This window comes from Pleuronectes platessa, chromosome 5, assembly GCF_947347685.1.
Source record: "Pleuronectes platessa chromosome 5, fPlePla1.1, whole genome shotgun sequence".
NCBI classification, from domain to species: Eukaryota; Metazoa; Chordata; class Actinopteri; order Pleuronectiformes; family Pleuronectidae; genus Pleuronectes; species Pleuronectes platessa.
Window position 1 is genome coordinate 3,150,670 of NC_070630.1, and position 18,255 is coordinate 3,168,924.

Genomic DNA, 18,255 nt, shown 5'->3' on the forward strand with positions numbered 1-18,255 from the left:
AGGAGGTGAAGAAGAGGAAGAGGAAGAGCCCCCCCCCCCGGTGGTCCTACGGCTGGGAGAGCAGCACCGAGGTGTCTCCCAGGTCCTGCAGCCAGTAGAGTCTCTCACTGGAAACGAACAGGTTGTTTTGTTCAGCAGAGCCCACTGGGCAGAATGGTGCTGCAGCCCGACAATGTGTCTGTGTGACTGGTTTTGCTGGTCCGAGTGGCTTTTTGACTTGAGGCATTTCAAATCCACTCTCACTTCCTTTATAAATCTGTAAATCCTGAAGTCGGGGGGGTTCTTGTGAATCAGGTTTGCAGGATTTGGCTTAAACCTGAATGCTGATTCCTGCAGCTGACGCCCATCCCCCTCAAAAACCCAAACATTCCCAGCTTCCAGGTTCATCCAGCCCCAAAAAACTTTGTGTTCTGGAGAAGAACTCCCCTCTTTCTTGTACAGGACCCCCTCGGTGACCCCCTCTCCCCCCCCCCCTCTCTGGGCTTCTATCTGGGAGCACTGAGAGCGCCATTGCTCAAGCTCCTATTGAAAAGGGAGCAGATACAATGGGGTCTTTCTCAGTCCCTCTCTGTCTCCATTAAAGACCCTGGGAACACAACACTGTCCACAGAGCCACTCTTAAAGGGCCAGTGGGACCAGGTCTCTCCACAACCTGCGTCCCAGCACCTCCCAGCACTTTAATGAGAGAGAGACAGAAAACTAATGATTCACGTGAACTCTGCAGGGCCTTCTCCCAGTAGAGAGCTGCACCAGCACAGCTCCCCTCAGACATCCCAGTCCGATGTGATGGGACCTGCAGCGTTTATTTAGCAGCTCAGGATGCACCAGTGGAGTTTCATGCAAACACAGAAGTTTGATTACTGACCTCTGTTTGGTTGAATCCCTTTATCCCATCAGGAGGCTGTGATTCCACCCTAACTAAGATGTTGGTTAAATAAAGGTTGAAACTTTTAGCAGCAAGTCAATAAAGTTCACGTTGTATTGAGAATCCACTTAATTAGTTTTCAGGCCGGTTGAGGGAATTCATTAGAAGCCGTTGGTTCTTCAGGACGTCCTTTAAAAACAAGTTGGTTTTTATTAACAATGCAAATTAATTAAGGTGTTAATAATGTGTATTGTGGCCCAGACACGGAGACTAATTCATTCATCCATTCAACCTTTGTGTTGACCTTAGGAACACAATGAGGCTGAGATAATGATAGAGCTGCAGTGTAGAAAATAAACAAAACATTCAAAGACACACAAACAGAAATGAGACGCAGTAAAATCTGCAAAGTAGAAAAAAACAATACCAAAAGAATAATTTGAACCAAAATATCAACAAATGGAGATATAATAAAGTTCGATAAAAAATAAAACTGTAATGGTCCTAAGAATATCTGTTGGATAAATACAATATGGAGACAGTGATAAGTGTTTATGAAATCAGCTGCACATATGATTAATGTCTCAATTAATATGAGAATAAATTTAATAATCAAGAAAATAAAGTTTTCAATGTAAAACTCATCTCATTTTAATCCTAGTCTCTAATCTCACATTACTTCACCTCCTAATGTTCTTGTCTCATTTTTTTTTAATTGATTGATTTGATTTTAATTCCATTTTTAATTCTGCTCTTTATTGATATCTGATATTAAGCCAATTTCCCTGTTTCGTATTAGTGTTTAAAAAATAATCTGATTTGAATCTGTTAGTAAACAGACTCGTTCGCTCTCTGTGCAGGTTCCGACATCAGACGGACTCACAAACACACTCACACACACTCTCACACACACACACACACACACACACACACACACACACACACACACACACACACACACACACACACACACACACACACACACACACACACACACACAGGCCACTTTGTTTCCAGCGGGAAATGAACGATTCACTGCGGCTATTTGCAACTTGTGTGGATCCGTGCGTAATTAAAAAGCGAATGGGGGATTGTTCGGAGACAATCAGCATGCCGCAGGGTTCCTCACATCCTCCGAGGGAAGGAGGGAGACCCAGGAGGAGGAGGAGTGAGAAGAGAAGGAGGAGGAGGAGGAGGAGGAGGGTGGAAAGAAGTTGAGTTGAGGAATTTGAATCCTGTTTGAAGGGGGGGAGAGAGAGAGGGAGAAGAAAGGGCGAAGGGGGGGAATGTCTGAGTGAGTCTGAGGGAACCGGTGAGAAGGAGAGAGGCTGCAGGGAACACTGGTTTGAAAAATAATACTCACTGGGTTTCTACAGTATAGACTGGGATTTGGAAAACTTCAGGGGGAAAAGTTTGGAGTGCGCTCGTTTCGCCGCGCGCCCGTTGGAGAGCCGTGTGTATTTGGATCAACACAAAACAACAACAACAACAACAACAACACAAGCGGGGAAGCGACCAGACGCGCGGACGTTCCTCTCTCTATCCACGATCGGTGTGAAATCGGATTTGTTTCGGTTCCCACTCGCGGATAAACCGGTTTCTGGATCGTCTGAGTGGGGAGGAGGTAAGGGGGGGCGGAGGTCTTGGAGCTGCTGAGATGCGGTGATGGAGTCCGGAGGTGTTTCCAAGATGACTGCGTTTCTCCTGAAGCTGCTTTTCAGAGGCGACGTCACGTCGAGAGGAACCATGACCGGGTTTCACAGATGGTCGCTTCTGATCCTCTTGTTTTCCGCCTGGAGGCCGGTGGGCGCCGGTTCCCTGACAGGTAAGCTGGAGCTCCCCCCACCCACCCCACCCCAACCTCACTCTCCAGCCTTGTTTGGCAACTTCACCAAACATCTTAATGAGCAATTAGCTCAGTCAGCTTTCTGCTCCTATAACTCGTTAAATCAATTTGCTGTGGGTTGGAGGAGTGGAACCACAGCTGGAAGTGCTTCAACATCTGTGGCCAACACCAAGGGAGTCGTTCCACTTTTAAAACAAGGTGATAAAGAAGGGTTTTAAAAAAATCTGCTGGTGTTGAGACAGTCACAGCAGGAAAGTGTGTGTTTTTTCTGGAGAGCTGTTTTTCCACGATGATCAGGTGCAGCAACAAGCTGAGGTTCTCCTCCTGATTGGACGTTTGAGAGACATGTCTCAGCTCAGAGGCTTAAAATACATCCTGCTGGGAAAGTGAGGGGACGTCATTAAAACCCACTCCTCAGCCAGAAGAGCAAAAAGACAAACCTTGCTCTATAAATAGTGTTGACTCTAAACTATACAGCCGTAAGTGTGCATGGGAACATGGCCAACTATCACCCAGAGGTCACTTTCTGTTCCAAAACCCTGACCTCTGCAGCCAGCGGATGAAAACCCAGAGTCCCTACAGGGGCCTCCACCTGTCAGCTCATGTGTTTTGACCATTACAGCCACGCAGCCTCTCTCTGGGAGCTGCACCTCTGCCCTCAGTTAGATGTATGACCAGCAGGGACAGAGATTACTCCACGCTGCTGTGATTTAATAGCTTCACAGGAGAATTTCCCCTGATGTCTCAGTTCCTATTTGGATGTAGGTACGGCTGGGGGGGGCCCCGGGAGTTGAGGAGGAGGAGAGGAGGGGAGTGGGGGGGGGGGGGTCGAATGCTTTGGTTTGTGAGTCAGAGCCGGTCTGACTCAAGCACTGGGATGATGGATGGGGTAAGGGGGCAAGAGCGCAGGAGAAAGCGCTGGGAGGGGAGGTGGTTAAATGTGTAGCGATGAATCTGAAGAAAGGCATGAAAGGGAGGCCAAACGAGAAAAAAGGGCAAAGGAGAATGGAGGAGCGTCAAAAAGCCAGAGAGAGGGAGAAGGAGGGAGCGAGAGGAGGATAAATGCTCGGACTGTGTGGTGGTATTTTTTCGGTATGTGCACGTCCACTGACATTTAACATCTGAACATTTTCCAGAGACACAGAAAGAGGAAGGGTGGAGAGAGACAGAAGAGTGTGGGACCTCCGGGGACAAAAGGGGACACAAGGGAGGAGATAATCACAAATGAAGCAGGGGCCACACACACACACACACACACACACAGACACACACACAGACTTTGACCATGACCTGCTGCCTCTGTCTACATCTGCATTCTCATAAAAGGTTTACAGGCTTATTATTACATGAATGCAGCACTAAAGAGACAGACAGTGAAAGTAGGGCTGGTTTTATTCAGTGTTGCTGCTGAAGGGTGAGAAAAAAAAAAGAGAGAGTAATGAGTCGGGGCCGAGCAGATCGTTGAAAGGACTCAGCCAAGCTTAGGAATAAAGGAAGGAATGACTTTTAATGCCAAAGAAGCTCCGAGAGCCGGAGAGGCGGTGGAGCAGAGACTCAGCAGGGCCCTTGGTTTTTACTGCACGCTCCCAGAACAAGCTCTCTGAGTCGTGCATGTACGTGTGCACGTGAAGTGTAAAGAGCACGTTCATATGAGGGGAACTAGACAGGCACCCAGAGAACGTGCACATCCGCCAAGGCCCAGCAGTCCCCTGTAGAGAAACCACATCTAAATTCATTCGATCTGGATTTTTTCATCTGGATCTGCACCAAATGACACAAACAGTTACAAATATCAGAAAACACGTAAATGAAGTCACAACATCTGCTGCTGTTGTTGCTCTGGACCAACGTAACTTGTCACAACTGTGAATTGTCTCCGCATTAGTCATTAAGTATTTGCACTGATTCATCTATTTGGCATCTCTTCCTCTTTGCACTATAATCTCACACTGAGGTTCATTTCCTCCCAGTGCCCTTTTGACTGCGTACTTACATGTCGCTTTTGTACTTTTATGTTGTATACTTATATGTTGCTTGTGTATTGGTATGTTGTGTACTTATATGTCGCTTGTGTACTTATATATTTAAACTGGGGATCAGAGAGAAACAGTCCTGTATATTTGACTTTGAGAATGTTGAAAAACATCTTGTATTTCCTGGTTCTGTGGTTTAATCCCTGCAGTAGGTTTTGCATCATCCTGCTGACAAACAGACAAACAGATGAAAACATAACCACAAACTCTATATTTTTGGAAATCCTCGATCCTTTAGTCTAATCTTAAATGTACACTCATTGTATCAAGTGATGAACTCTGGCTTGTGAGAAGTTGTTTTAAGGTCTGTGTGCTGCGGGTGAATGATGAGTGTTTACGTGTGTTTTTCTCTCAGCCCTCCGGGGTGAAGGGGTCAAAGGTCGGCCGTGAAATAGACGATGAGGGCGGGCTGACGGGCTTGAGAAAATCTTTACAGGCGTCACTCGGTGAAACGTGTGATTTATTCCTGTCCAGAAATTCTAAAACTCCGGCCGAGTTGGAATGTTCCCAAATCATTTAATCTTTTAAGTCTTCTTATCAAGTGCAGGGTGAGCGTGCCTCGGATGCTCAGCATTTTTATTTGATACCTCAGAAGACAGAGAGCGACCCGAGGACTAAAGGACCAAACAAACCCACGGGAGTGTCTGTTCTTTTAGTTTTCAAACCGACGCACATGATTTATCCTCAACTTCATCTCTCGTTTCCGTTAAATGTTCTGAAAAGCGAGAGAAGCCAGAAGCAGCCACGAGAAGTTTATAGTCCTGGTATTTCTGGCGAATCTTCACGTTGTGGACGTTGAGCAGATTCCCAGTCGACCTGCAGCTCGAGAGAGAGAGAAACCCTGGATGTGTGTTTGCTCTCTGGGCTGTGACACTGGGGCCGTAACAAGGAGCCTTTGTCCCAGTATCAGCTCTGTGCTCCTCAGGTCAGCCCCTCTATCGCTCACCAGATAACCAGACTCACCAGAGAGCCGGTGTGGTGCTGGGTGAACTCGATGCTGGGATGAAACCAGTCCTGCATTAATGAGCGGATTTATCAGAGTGAGCACAATGACGGGTTCAGAGGTGAAGAGATCAGTTGATTCATCGACCTGTCAACTTTAATATTGATCATCGATTACGTGTTTGAGTCGTTCATTCAATGCTGCAGCTTCCCAAAGTGTATTAATCTCACTTTAAATTTAATTTCTGTTGGTTTTGGACATTTTCACCAATTTCACAGGGAACAATTCCCGGAAAAAACTGCCATGTTGAGAGGACTGATAGTGAAAAGTGTGTGAAATTAAATTTAGAAGAAGTATGCGCTCTACTCAGTGACTTTCTATGTTTCCTTTTGGTTTTTACCTTCAAGAGAAGTCATGTTTTTTGTTTGCACGATTCAAACCATTCAAAAGCCAAAGATCTAGATTTACTGTGTCGAATATTAATTTTAATATTGTATGAACATATTATAAAGTCAGACCTAACGCAGTCTTTAGAAGGGAAAGCTCCAGGTTGTTAAATAAGGTTTCACAGAAACACAAACACACTTCTCCTTCATCCTCCTTCTCTCAATCACAGATTTGGAGTTTGAGCGGAGTCCGGCTCATATCATCTCCTCGCTGGGCCGACCCGTCAAGGTGCACTGTGTCCTGACGGGGTCGGGGGGTGAGGAGGAGGACCCGCCTGATGTGCTGTGGCTGAGAGACGGCGTTCCACTCCAGTATGCAGACACCAACCAGTTCCAAGGTCACACTGGCGGCCACAGTTGGACGATAATAAGCACGCTGAGGTAGGTCTGCCTCCCTCAGGACGCTGCATGAGATCTAATAATGAATGTTGAGAGGCAGCCACACCTGCTCCAAATCTGCTGTGATTGTATTTTACTTCCTGTTCCTCCACCTTGTCCGTTCACCTGGCTGAACCAGTTCTGTTGGATCCGTGCACTGACTTCCAGCTGCTGTGGAGAGCACTGGAAATAACTGATAAAACCAGTAGAATCCCTGAATGTGTTTAATCCCTGCGTGATTGGATAGCAAAATGTGGAAGGGAAGTTATCAGGCTCGTTCTGCCTCTATCTCCCACTTTGTCACTTGGGATTTGTCTTTGCTTGATATTTATGAAAGCACTGAAATCATGTTTCTTTCTTTGCAGTATCGAGAAGGTGCAGCTTCCTGACATGGGCTCCTACAGATGTGCTGTCCTGTCGGAACATCTGCAGGTTCTGTCCGAGGAGGGGAGCATCCAGCTGGAGGGTGAGTTCATCTCCTGACAGCCACAAAGCAGATTTACTTGGACTGTTGGTAAAAGGTCTGACTCCGTTAATCCTCCCTCAGGCCTTCCTCATTTCTCCGTGGAGCCCCAGCACATGTCGGTGGTGGCCAACGTGTCCCTGAGCCTGAGCTGCGTGGCCCACGGCCCCCCGGAGCCGGTCAGGGTCATCTGGCTGCAGGACGGGGCTCCGCTCAACTCCCTGTCGGACCCCGTGGCCATGTCGCCCTCCACGCTCAACCTCACAGGTATCAAACTCCACTCAGCAGCCAGTGTCACATTTAAACAGTTTCTGCCATGCCAAGGCCGGGAGGCTGGAGGCTTTGTTATCAAGTTGTCCGTCTGTCCGTTTCCATTGTTGTGAACACGATATCTCAACAAGGCCTTGAAGGAATCCTTTCAAGTTTGGCACCAACATTCACATGGACTCACAAATCAACTGATTGGATTTGGGTGGTCAGAGGTCAAAGGTCACAGGGATTTACATTCCAGTAAGTTGTAGTTCTAGTCCAAGTAGCAACGTTGTTTAAATCACTCGAAACAACACAATAAAACACCCTTCGATTGCATTTATCCATTTAGGTTGATTATAATTTGCTCTTTAAAAAGCAGCACTGAAACTTTCTTCTATAGTTTCAAAGACTTAACAGATCCTCCCCCCTTCATGGATGAAACAAAACCACAGAGCAACCACCCTCCCCTGAGAGAGAGAGGGTCGGCTGGCCCACTGCCACTGGATCCATTGTAACTTGTGGTTTTGTGGTTGTTGGGTAAAGACAGAGCAGCAGGCACAAGATTGGACTAATGGGAGAAGAGGACATGAAGAGATAAAAGGACAGTTATAACCAGGAGGAGGGCTCAGTTACTGGCGTTGGACCTCAGCTGCGTGCCAGAGATCTGCTCTGTGTTAAGTCCAGTAGTAGGAGGACAGGCTGAGTCAGACTGATGGAGTGAGGGGCAGGCGGCAGTGGTCCCTGTGAGGATCTGGGTTGACTCATCCGAGGAGGCTGCCAACGTGCCGACCCGCTGCCGCTGCCGGGAACCTGCACTCACAGCTGTGGAATGGGCAGCTGCTCCGACCGACCACAGGTCCGCACCAAGGCAAATAATCATTCACTAGGCTGGTGAGGAGGAATGACACGGACCTGTGAGGAGTCAAGGACAATGGGTTCCCCTGTAACTGCAGCTTTCCACTCACATGTGATCGACAGTGAAGGAACTAAAACCCCTGTTGTATTATTCCCAGTGCACAAGTTATTACAACTTGAAGAAAGTCCTCACACACTGTTCCATGCTCGTGTTCTAGGGCCTGGAATCCATTGTTCCTGGAGGGTGTTCGTGTATCTCTCTGTTTTGTAGCTTTGCAAACTGAATATATTTGCAAGTTGGAAAACAGGACTTTAGCAAAGTTAAGAAGTTTTACCAGGAGGGGGGGGGGGGCTTAAAGAGACAGGCGCCTTAAAACTAAGTGTTTTCCGACAGAGGCTGAAAAGAGGAGCTGCAGCATTGGACAGTCTGAGGAAAGTCATGTTTTCTGAAAAGTCAGAGCATGAAAACATTTAAAAGTAATTACACAGTTTGGATTTATGAACCTGATCCTTTCCAGAAATCTAAAAGGGAGTCGTTAAATCAACAATGACTATTTCAACTTGTAAAACGAACCAAACAGCTGGAGTACATCACCAAAACTATGAAAAGTACAGTAAGCCCCTGTCGTAATACTCTCTGACTAATATTGGTCAGTGCTGCGATGCCCATGAGCTCAGTGCTTCCTGTTGACCGACATCTTCTTCTTCTGCTGCTGCTCGCTGGACGTTGAGCTGCAGTTTGCTGACGGGGACGGAAACAGACAGAAGGGCGAGTGGCGCAATCTCGAGATGGCCTGATGAGCAGTTCATTCACCCACACAGCCGCCAGTGATCAGCCCTCCCTCCTCTTCCTCTCTCAACCCCCCCCCAACCCCGCCTCACCCAGAGAGGATCGTGCCCCTAGTTCTTTTTTCCGGCCACAACACAATGGAGGCATGGTGCCGTCCGTGCGGAGCGACACACTGTGATCCTGTGTTGGTGGCTGGTGGTCAGTGTCGGGGTGTTAGATAACAGTGATAAAACGTGAACATCACATGTTTCAGCGTGTGAGTGTGTGTGTGTGTGTGAGTGTGTGTGTGCACGGTCTTGTGGTATGACTGGAGTGTGAGAGCACACTGTGAGTCACTTCTGTCAGAGGACTCATTCTGTGTTGAATGGCGGTGTCACGGTGTCAGAGGAGCCTCAGCAGCTCAGACTCTGCAGGACCGATTCTCTCTGTTCTCAGATAAATGCATGTGGTTTGAACACATAGTGTTTTCACCCTTTCACTGGTTTACAGATCTAAAGATGAGTGGTTCTATTAAATATCCAGATCCACCAATATGGAGTAAAAACTTTCCAAGAGGGATATATTGGCCGATACATATTTTAGAATAATATTGGATCGACGTTATCAAACCCTTAATTTAACAGAAATGCATTCTTCAGTTTAACAATAGACTTTATCTTAAATAACTATTAAGAAAAAGAAAAACACAAATACAACCAAAGATGTTGAACTTGAAATATCTTCTAATCATAGTTTTTCCTGTTAAATAAAAGTTGTCATGTAGGCAAACATGATGTTCCCTCCAACTTCAATGAATATATATTTTAAAAACCTTATCAAGAAACAATAATGGGAGATACTGTTGAATCAAATCTCACTGTATTGATTATTTATTAACATGTAACCTCAACTTCATGGTCAAGACAACAAACTAATTCAAATAATATCATCAACAAAGAAGAAGATACTTAAACAAGACATGTGTGTTGAATGAAGAAAGTGAAATTTGATGCTTTTATTTATTTAAATGTAGCAGAAATAGTCTCGACCTTTTTTATGACTTTCAGCCCTTTAGTTTTTTGGTCTCTTAAAAATGTCCTCACACACACACACACATACACACACACACACACACGATCATAACAGGGCTGACAGAGAGAGATCACGTTACCTTATGGAAAACATTACCCTCTCACTATTCTCACTTCACCTCAACCTTTCACACCGTTTCTCACATAATTATTATTTGCGACTCAGCACCCTGGTTTGTGTAGAGCTCAAACGATCACTCCTCACACGTGTGTGTTGTTCTGATTCTTCCGTCCAGGTCTGAACCGGACCAGCACCTTCTCCTGTGAAGCTCACAACCGCAAAGGTGTGGCCACATCTGGATCCGGCACCATCACTGGTAGGTGGCACGAGAACTCCGGTGCGGCCTCTTTAAAAAACCTCTCCTGGTTTGTTGTTGTTTATCTAATCTGTATTTATTTCTGTCTTGTGTCTAGTTCTTCCGTTGCAGCCTCAGAACCTCCGAGCCGTGGAGGTCACTCAGACCAGCCTGCGCCTGGCGTGGCGGGCGGGGTTCGGCGGCGACTACCCGATCATCCGCTGCTCGGTTCAGGTGAGACCACGTGACACGAGCGAGCGAGAGAGAGAGAGAGAGAGAGAGAGAGAGAGAGAGAGAGAGAGAGAGAGAGAGAGAGAGAGAGAGGAGAAAAACCACAAGCTGGGAAAACGAGGCTGGAAAACTCCCTGCGCCTGTTTGACCTGTGTGTTAAATAAACTCATCACTCTGTTTGTGGGACGCTGCAAAACAGAGTCGCACCTTTTTCCAGGGCTGATTTTTTTTAAAGAAAAGAGGTCTTTCTTCTCTTTCTTCTCTTTTCTTCTCTTTTCTTCTCTTAACTCATCCTCTACCCCTCCCTGCTTTATTCCTGCACCAGTGGATCAGGTTTCACTCTGGGAAAGTGGCCTCCTGGACCAGCACCGCTCCCTCTCTCTCTTGTTCTCTGTCAGTGTCTCTCTGCCACTTCTCTGGTCGCAGCAGAGCCGGGGAACTATTTTTCTTTTGGAGCAGTGCAGCACCACCCCTAAACGTCTGGTTCTAATAAAGCTGCCCCTCGTACCTCTCGCTGTTCTTTCTCTCCCCCCCCCCTCTCACCCCGCCCTTCCCCTCGGTCTTCTCTCAACCCCTCCACCCCTCACAGGGGAACAAGGCGAGGGGCCAGCCTCAGCAGCACGGGGCACAAATCATTTGAATTTAACTTTTCTTTGTGTGGCAACGAGAAACCAGAAACTCAAAAAGATCAGAAAGGAAAGAATGAAAAAACAAACGAACATATAAAGGAATGAAGGAAGGAAGAAACAAAGAAACATAGAAACATTGAAACATAGAAACATAGAAACAAAGAAAGAGAACGGTTGTGGGTATAGGCAGCAGGTACACTTTGTCTGAGCCATGCAAGGGGAATGCAGTGTGACTCAGACTCACAATTAGATTAAACACACTTGTTTACAGGCTGCACGGTGATTCACCACGTTTCTGACACACACAGACACACACAGGGCATTCATACACTCATTCAGATAATCTAATACATCTCGAAATTACTCAGATAACTCAGACTGCTGTTGATTTTAAAAGTTACTGCCAACGCACTACATAACACACACACACACGCACACACACACACACACACACACACACACACACACACACATTCTGGTAACTTTCTTGTTATCTTATTCTAACCTTTACTTCTTCCCTAATCCTAAACTTCACCTAAACCAAACTTTGACCTAAACCCACGTGGATTTGCTTTTTGTCCCCATAAGGAAGACAAGTCCCCAGAATGTTGGTGTATAAACAGACTTAGGTCCCCACAACACGAGGAATACCTGGACCTCACACACAGTCACGTGCACACCCCACTCACGTGCACACACAGGGCTAATCTGTTTCTGCTCATGTAATTTGTAGCTCCCCTGTTCGGCGCAGCTCTGACTGTGCGATGCAGCCTGTTGCCTGCAGCAGCCTCTCGATAATGAGCCGGTGCAGCAGAGAACAAAGAACCAGACACTTTAATGTGGTTTTCAAGATTTGTGCAATGAAGGATTTTTTATTTCTTCTTCTCTGCTTCGTGTTCCTCTTTAAACGTGTTGTTTTCCACCAGCGTGGCTTTGCAGCGGCAGCAGGTTTTCATGTGTGTGATCGTTGGGTTGATGAGTTCTGCTCACGGTGCACCTCGCTGAGTCGGGGTCACGCTCACACAGCGTTTACACAATTTTACACAATTAACACGTAACGAGCGACAACTTTCCAACCGTCGTTAGGAATCAGACAACAAACTCCTTCTTCTCCATCCACAATAAGTCATAAACAAGCGTCTGCTGGCTTAAGAGTATGATTTTATTTTAGTTTTGACAATTTAACCCATTTTTTTCTATGAATTAAATAAATTAAGCTTTGATTATTATTACAAAAAGTCATTTAAAGTCATTTTACACAAATTTTTTGAAAAGTACAAGATTTTCTTTCTTAGATAAGTTGTTGTCACAGCAGCTTTTTAATTCACGGTATTTTTCACAAATATCTAAAACCCTTAAACTGGTCAATAATATGAATTAATTAATATTAATTCAGATGACATTTCCCTTTTGAATCCAGTTGCTTTCTACATGTTGTTGCTCTGAGTTTGTGTGTATTTGTCCAGTTTAAGCTTTGGCTGGGTGTTTTTTTAGCTTTATCTTAAATCCTGAACATGTTGGAACAGATTTCTCCATCATATGAGTTATTATTAATATATAAAACCTATGCACTACAAGAGCAGCGTCCTCTTCCTGTTTGGGCCTTTCAGCAGTGAACCAAATTCAACAACATGATATTTAAGTTTGTCTTCTCCGTCCTCCAGGCCCGGGGGTCAGGAGAGTCGCTCGCCGACGGCCCAGAGAAGATGATCCACAACCAGAACGTGAACATCCCGCCCTCCACCCACCTCATCGGGGACCTGGAGCCCCACAGCCTCTACACGGTGAGGGTGGCCTGTCACAGCAGCCAGGGCCCCTCGGCCTGGTCGCCCTGGGTGGAGCTGCGCACCAGTGAAGGAGGTGAGAGCTCGGCCACTTGAGGAGATGTTTGTTTTCACACTGGAGGTCGTGTGTGTGTGAGTGAGTCAAGGTCACGGCAGCGTTATCGTGCTACTGGCTGGGATTCCAGTCCAAGTCTCCTCCCGTCCCTGCCGTCTGACGGGAACATAACAAACGCTACACAACAGCCGATACGCACAATTGAGACACTTCTTAAAGTGCTGTGGACTGTTTCATTTCACAGATTTCTCCGTTTCATGGCCGTTCTGCTGCTTCCCACTCGCATCTCGAGTCGTAGATGCACAGATTTGATATGAACTGTTTCTGCTCAGGAACTCATGTGTGTGAGTTGTTCTCTGATGATATCTGTCTGTCTCCTTGTTTTCTATCTCGCCTCAAACTGGGAAGTTGTCTGTTGACTGCTTTTCAGTTTGACTCCCAACGAGTCCAGACACACAGAGAGAGAAGCAGTCCCTGTCATAATAATCCTTCCTGTGCCCCTTTTACCTTTAAGTCTGTGTTGATGAAAAAATACCAGACGCCAGAGTCACTGTGAACTGGGCTCCAAATGTAAACTCCTGAGGTGGAAGGCAGACTGGTACTGAAGGGACAGAGTATGTGGGACGAGAAGGAGGGAGGGAGGGAGAGAGGGAGAGAGGGAGGGAGGGAGGGAGGGAGGGAGGGAGGGAGAGAGGGAGGACGTTAAAGTCTCCTGAAAGGCCTCAGTTAAGATCTCAGCGATCTGTCCAAGCTGTAATGCTGGGCTGGTGTGTGTGTGTGTGTGTGTGTGTGTGTGTGTGTGTGTGTGTGTGTTTAGACTGAGGTGGGATTTTCCATGCCAGCTCATGCCGTCTCTATCCGCGGATGAATAGGAAATATGGAAATAGAGTTTACTAAGAGCAGAGATATGCCACGGCAGGGATGACGGGGGCTTTCCATAATGGAAGCTGCTTACGATCCGAAAAAACACAGATTCTCTCACGAGCGGGAGAGAGGGAGAGAAGCAGAACTCTCTGTAAAGGAGAAGGAGAATAGTGGTTTCCAGATTCTCTTGTTTCTGTCCGGACCGCAGAGTTTCAGTTCTTTGTTCAGCAGAGTTACAACAACCTCTGTTTCACTTCAGTGGAAAAAGGCTGTTTTTTGCCAAATTGTATAAATCCCCCGTCGGGCTTCTTTTTTTTTTTTTTGATTTTATCTGCGGCTGCTCTCTCGACACTTGTTCTAATGAGTCAGAGGATGAAATAAAAAAACATAAGGATGAGATTGAGCTGGTGGTCAGATGTAGTTCAGGAGGCATTAGAGGTCGGAGAGAGGTGGACGCTGTCACTCCCGTAATGTTTCTCATTAACAGATTGTGTAAATACTGGGTTGAACTATTTCTAACATGTGGGTGAGTTTCCTCTTTGCTTCTCCTACGTCTCCTCCCTGATTCTTGAATGTTTGGATTCATCACATGAACTGAACTCTGCACGTTCTCCTGAAATGATCTGGAGAACTCGAGACTCCGCCCCTCGCCTGAATGTTCCTTAAAGGTTCCTGTCGTGGAGAACGCGTCCGACCCTGAGTCCGCACGTGGAAGCCAACGGGTTCATGTCTGAAAAACGACCGCGCTCTCATCCTTCTCCTGCCAACTCGCTTTTATTTTCATATCCATCCTCCACTTCCCGAAAACCTCCTCCCCTAACCTGCTCTCGTTTCTTTTCCTCTCTCAAATCCCGCAAAACACCACCGAGGAATTTATTCCCTGCATCTCAAAAACGAGGCAGAGCGAGGTTCTCCAGCCTTCATCTCCTAGTCCCCCCCCTCTTTTCTTGACCCCAGGTGACCTGGGATTTCTCTTTTCAGAGCACACAGCCATCGGCACTGTGGGAAAAAACAAAAATAGCGGGCTGATGATGTGAGTAGGCGAAGGGATGGACGGGGTGGAAGACCGTGGGTGGAAATGGGGGGGGAAGGGGGCGCTTTGAGAAAACACTCATTTTGCTGTTTTCCCAAAGTCCACGATTTTCCCTGGAGGCTGAGAGAACAGAGGGAAGGGGGGGGGGGGGGGGAGGAAGACAAACGACCCGTGTCACCCTCCTAATCCTGAAGTTTGCAATGGGATTACGTTTTAAATGTCCGTTCTGTAAATGGATTCTCTTTATGCTTCGGAAAGAAATGAATCTTTCCAAAGCACAAAACAAAGGGAACTAACTACGACTGGTTGTAGAAACACACAGATCAGAACAAGGACTGAAGATCCAGACCCATAACTCATAAACATTTGAATCATCTGTTTTGTCGGAGCGTTTCTATTCTATAATAGCGCTGCATTCAAATACATATCAAATCTGTGGAAGCAGGAAGAAAGGGAGAAGTTTGATTGGACCCGAAAACATGCACACACACACACACACACACACAGACACACACACACACACACACACACACACACACACACATGCGTCATATGTATTTCCCTGTAATGCTCCCGTCAGCAGAAAGGCCGCCGCGGAGCTTTAGAGGACGGCAGTTCTGCTCCGTCGTGAGAATCGATGAGAGTTTTGTGATGACACCAAACATTTCACTGATCTGAGAAGAGTTTCCTGTTCCGTGCTGAGCTTGTTTTCATTAATGGAGAACAGAGAGCAGCTCCCAGGGTCGTGAGTCAGACTCTGGCTGAACGATGACCTTGTTCCGTCCACGTGTGGAGACGCAGAGGACGAGATGCACGTTGGAGGTTTTTAATGCTTCCTAACACGGCAGCACACAACCCACTGTAAAACAGTAGGCCGCCTTGGATGCAGATGTTAACCTTCGCTGTTGTGAACTAATTGTTCCTCAGATGTGTTTGTTTCTCGGCCTGCGTTGCCAAAGCCAGCGTCGCTTTCATGTGGGAAGCAGAGAAACAACGTGAGGCCGTTTTCTTCTCCCTCTGCTTTCCAGAAAACAACTCCGGCTCAGGTCTTGTTGTTTCTGCAGAAAACTTCCCCAAATCGTGCGACTGGAGAGAGAGAGAGAGAGAGAGAGAGAGAAAGGCATTAACCCAGGGAGGGAGAAGAAGACTTTGAGATGGAGTCGTGTGGGATGGGGAGGAGGGGATGGAGAGAAAAAGAGAAAAGATAGCAGAAAGGTGGAGAGGGAGGACGAGAGAGAGAGAGAGAGAGAGAGAGAGAGATGACGTCGGAGTTTGGTGGAGACGAACTTCTGGAGCGAACTTAACTCGGAGGTTGTTTTTGTTGCCGCTGGCAGAACGAGCCGAGACCACATGTGGAAACAATCAGCCGCCAAACGCTTCCTGATAACATCATCCATAGGCTGGGCCATGTTTCCCAAACTCACACTGACTTGTAGAATGTGTGTGTGTGTGTGTGTTGGGGACGGGAGTGTAAGTGTGTGTGTGTGTGTGTCGGGGACGGGAGTGTAAGTGTGTGGGTGTGTGTGTGTGGGTGTGGGTGTGTCCACCTTGTTTGTGTGACTTTGTGAGCGAGACACAAAGACAAAGACAGTCCTTACTCAAGCACCAACAAAGGAAATGGACACTTTTGTTTCCTTGGCGAAAAGGTTCCTGGATCTCTGCGCTATCCAGAGCATCAATCTCTCACACCCACACACACCCACACACAAACACACACACACACACTAACATTCCTCACACTATTTCTAGTATGCCGTTCAGCTAGATTTCCCTCCACTGGGTATTTCTGCTGCCAGAAGCCTTTTTTTTGCTCTCTGCTCCAGAGAAAAGAAAAAGGAGGAGACGGGAGAGAACAAAGCAGAAACAGGGAAGGAGTCGGGGCAGCATGAAGGAGTCGGGGCAGCATGAAGGAGTCGGGGCAGCGTGAAGGAGTCGGGGCAGGGTGAAGGAGTCGGGGCAGGGTGAAGGAGTCGGGGCAGCATGAAGGAGTCGGGCAGCATGAAGGAGTCGGGGCAGCATGAAGGAGTCAGGCAGCATGAAGGAGTCAGGCAGCATGAAGGAGTCAGGCAGCATGAAGGAGTCAGGGCAGGGTGAAGGAGTCGGGGCAGCATGAAGGAGTCGGGGCAGGGTGAAGGAGTCAGGCAGCATGAAGGAGTCGGGGCAGGGTGAAGGAGTCGGGGCAGGGTGAAGGAGTCAGGCAGCATGAAGGAGTCGGGCAGCATGAAGGAGTCGGGGCAGGGTGAAGGAGTCAGGGCAGGGTGAAGGAGTCAGGCAGCATGAAGGAGTCGGGGCAGCATGAAGGAGTCGGGGCAGGGTGAAGGAGTCGGGGCAGGGTGAAGGAGGCGACACAGGCCCCAGCATGCGTCCATCTTAGAGAGAGAGCAGTGGCTTCTGAACTCAGCTGATCTCCTTCCACTGCCTCCTTATCTTTGTCCTAATAAAGACGAATTCTCCACATTCTCGTACATCCTCTCCTCCCAGTTGTTGTAGTCATCCACACCCCGGAGGCTCCAGGCTGTCAAAACAACACACGCCTGGCTCACCCCCCAGCCCAGTGGCCCCTGACCACCGAGCCTGCAGACGCACACTGAGCTGCAGGCTTATAAATACCAACGGCAACAACTCTGCAAACCCCAAAATGCCGTAATGTCCCTTTTTGTTCTGTGGTCCAGTTCCAGAGAACCCACCTGTGAACGTGACGGTGGCGCTGAACGGGACGGACGTGCTGATGGAGTGGGAGGAGCCTCCCGGGAAGCTGAATGGAGAACTACAGGGCTACATGGTGGAGTACAGCACGCCTTGTCACTCAGCAGGTCAGTCAGACACACACACACACGCACAACTACACACAATGCAACATCAGATGCTCCATCAATCCATCCATCCATTATCGATACCACTTGTCCTCCTGTTTGCCAGATCTGGGCCACAAGTCAACCAAAGGTGGCCTTGGATTTGTTCTGTGCTATTAGGGCCATATTGACCATTGACCACCTGAGTCACTGTAGGTTCACATCCTGTTTACACCTGCAGCACCACAGGTTGGACCAGAGGCCCCACGTTTGAGTTTGGGATGTTTCGGTCACATTTGGGCTCACATCCGTTTTGTTTGGGCCACAAGAACCAGAGGTGTTGGCATCATCCACATTTGTCTGTTATCTGGGTGGTGCACCACAGGACCACAATCAGGCCTAGGGTCAGTTTAGAGTCTTAAGAGGATGAACCTGACCCCAGCCTGCTTGTGGCCAGTGGGAGGAAGAACCCTGAGGAAACCAGTAGTCCCACTGTGCCGCCCCATCCTCAGATAACGTCTGATATCAAGAAAAGCTGCTTGATCCTTTATTTCCTTTTGTTGACAGGTCATCAGGGACACTGGATTGGACACTGAGCTGTCAATCAACCTGTCCATCCCCCTGTCCAAT

At 47.5% G+C, this 18,255-nt stretch overlaps 1 protein-coding gene across 1 annotated transcript; it reads left to right on the forward strand.

Moving 5' to 3' along the window:
- Positions 1-1,844: 1,844 nt before the first annotated feature.
- On the forward strand, positions 1,845-18,252 carry LOC128440403 (tyrosine-protein kinase receptor UFO-like; the record flags this gene model as incomplete). The annotated part of the gene is given in 9 exon segments (XM_053423098.1): positions 1,845-2,690; positions 6,304-6,514; positions 6,877-6,977; positions 7,059-7,241; positions 10,178-10,258; positions 10,356-10,471; positions 12,762-12,957; positions 17,506-17,634; positions 18,161-18,252. Coding segments are annotated over 9 exon segments (1,269 nt in total), but the record flags the coding sequence as incomplete, so codon positions are not given.
- Positions 18,253-18,255: the final 3 nt, after the last annotated feature.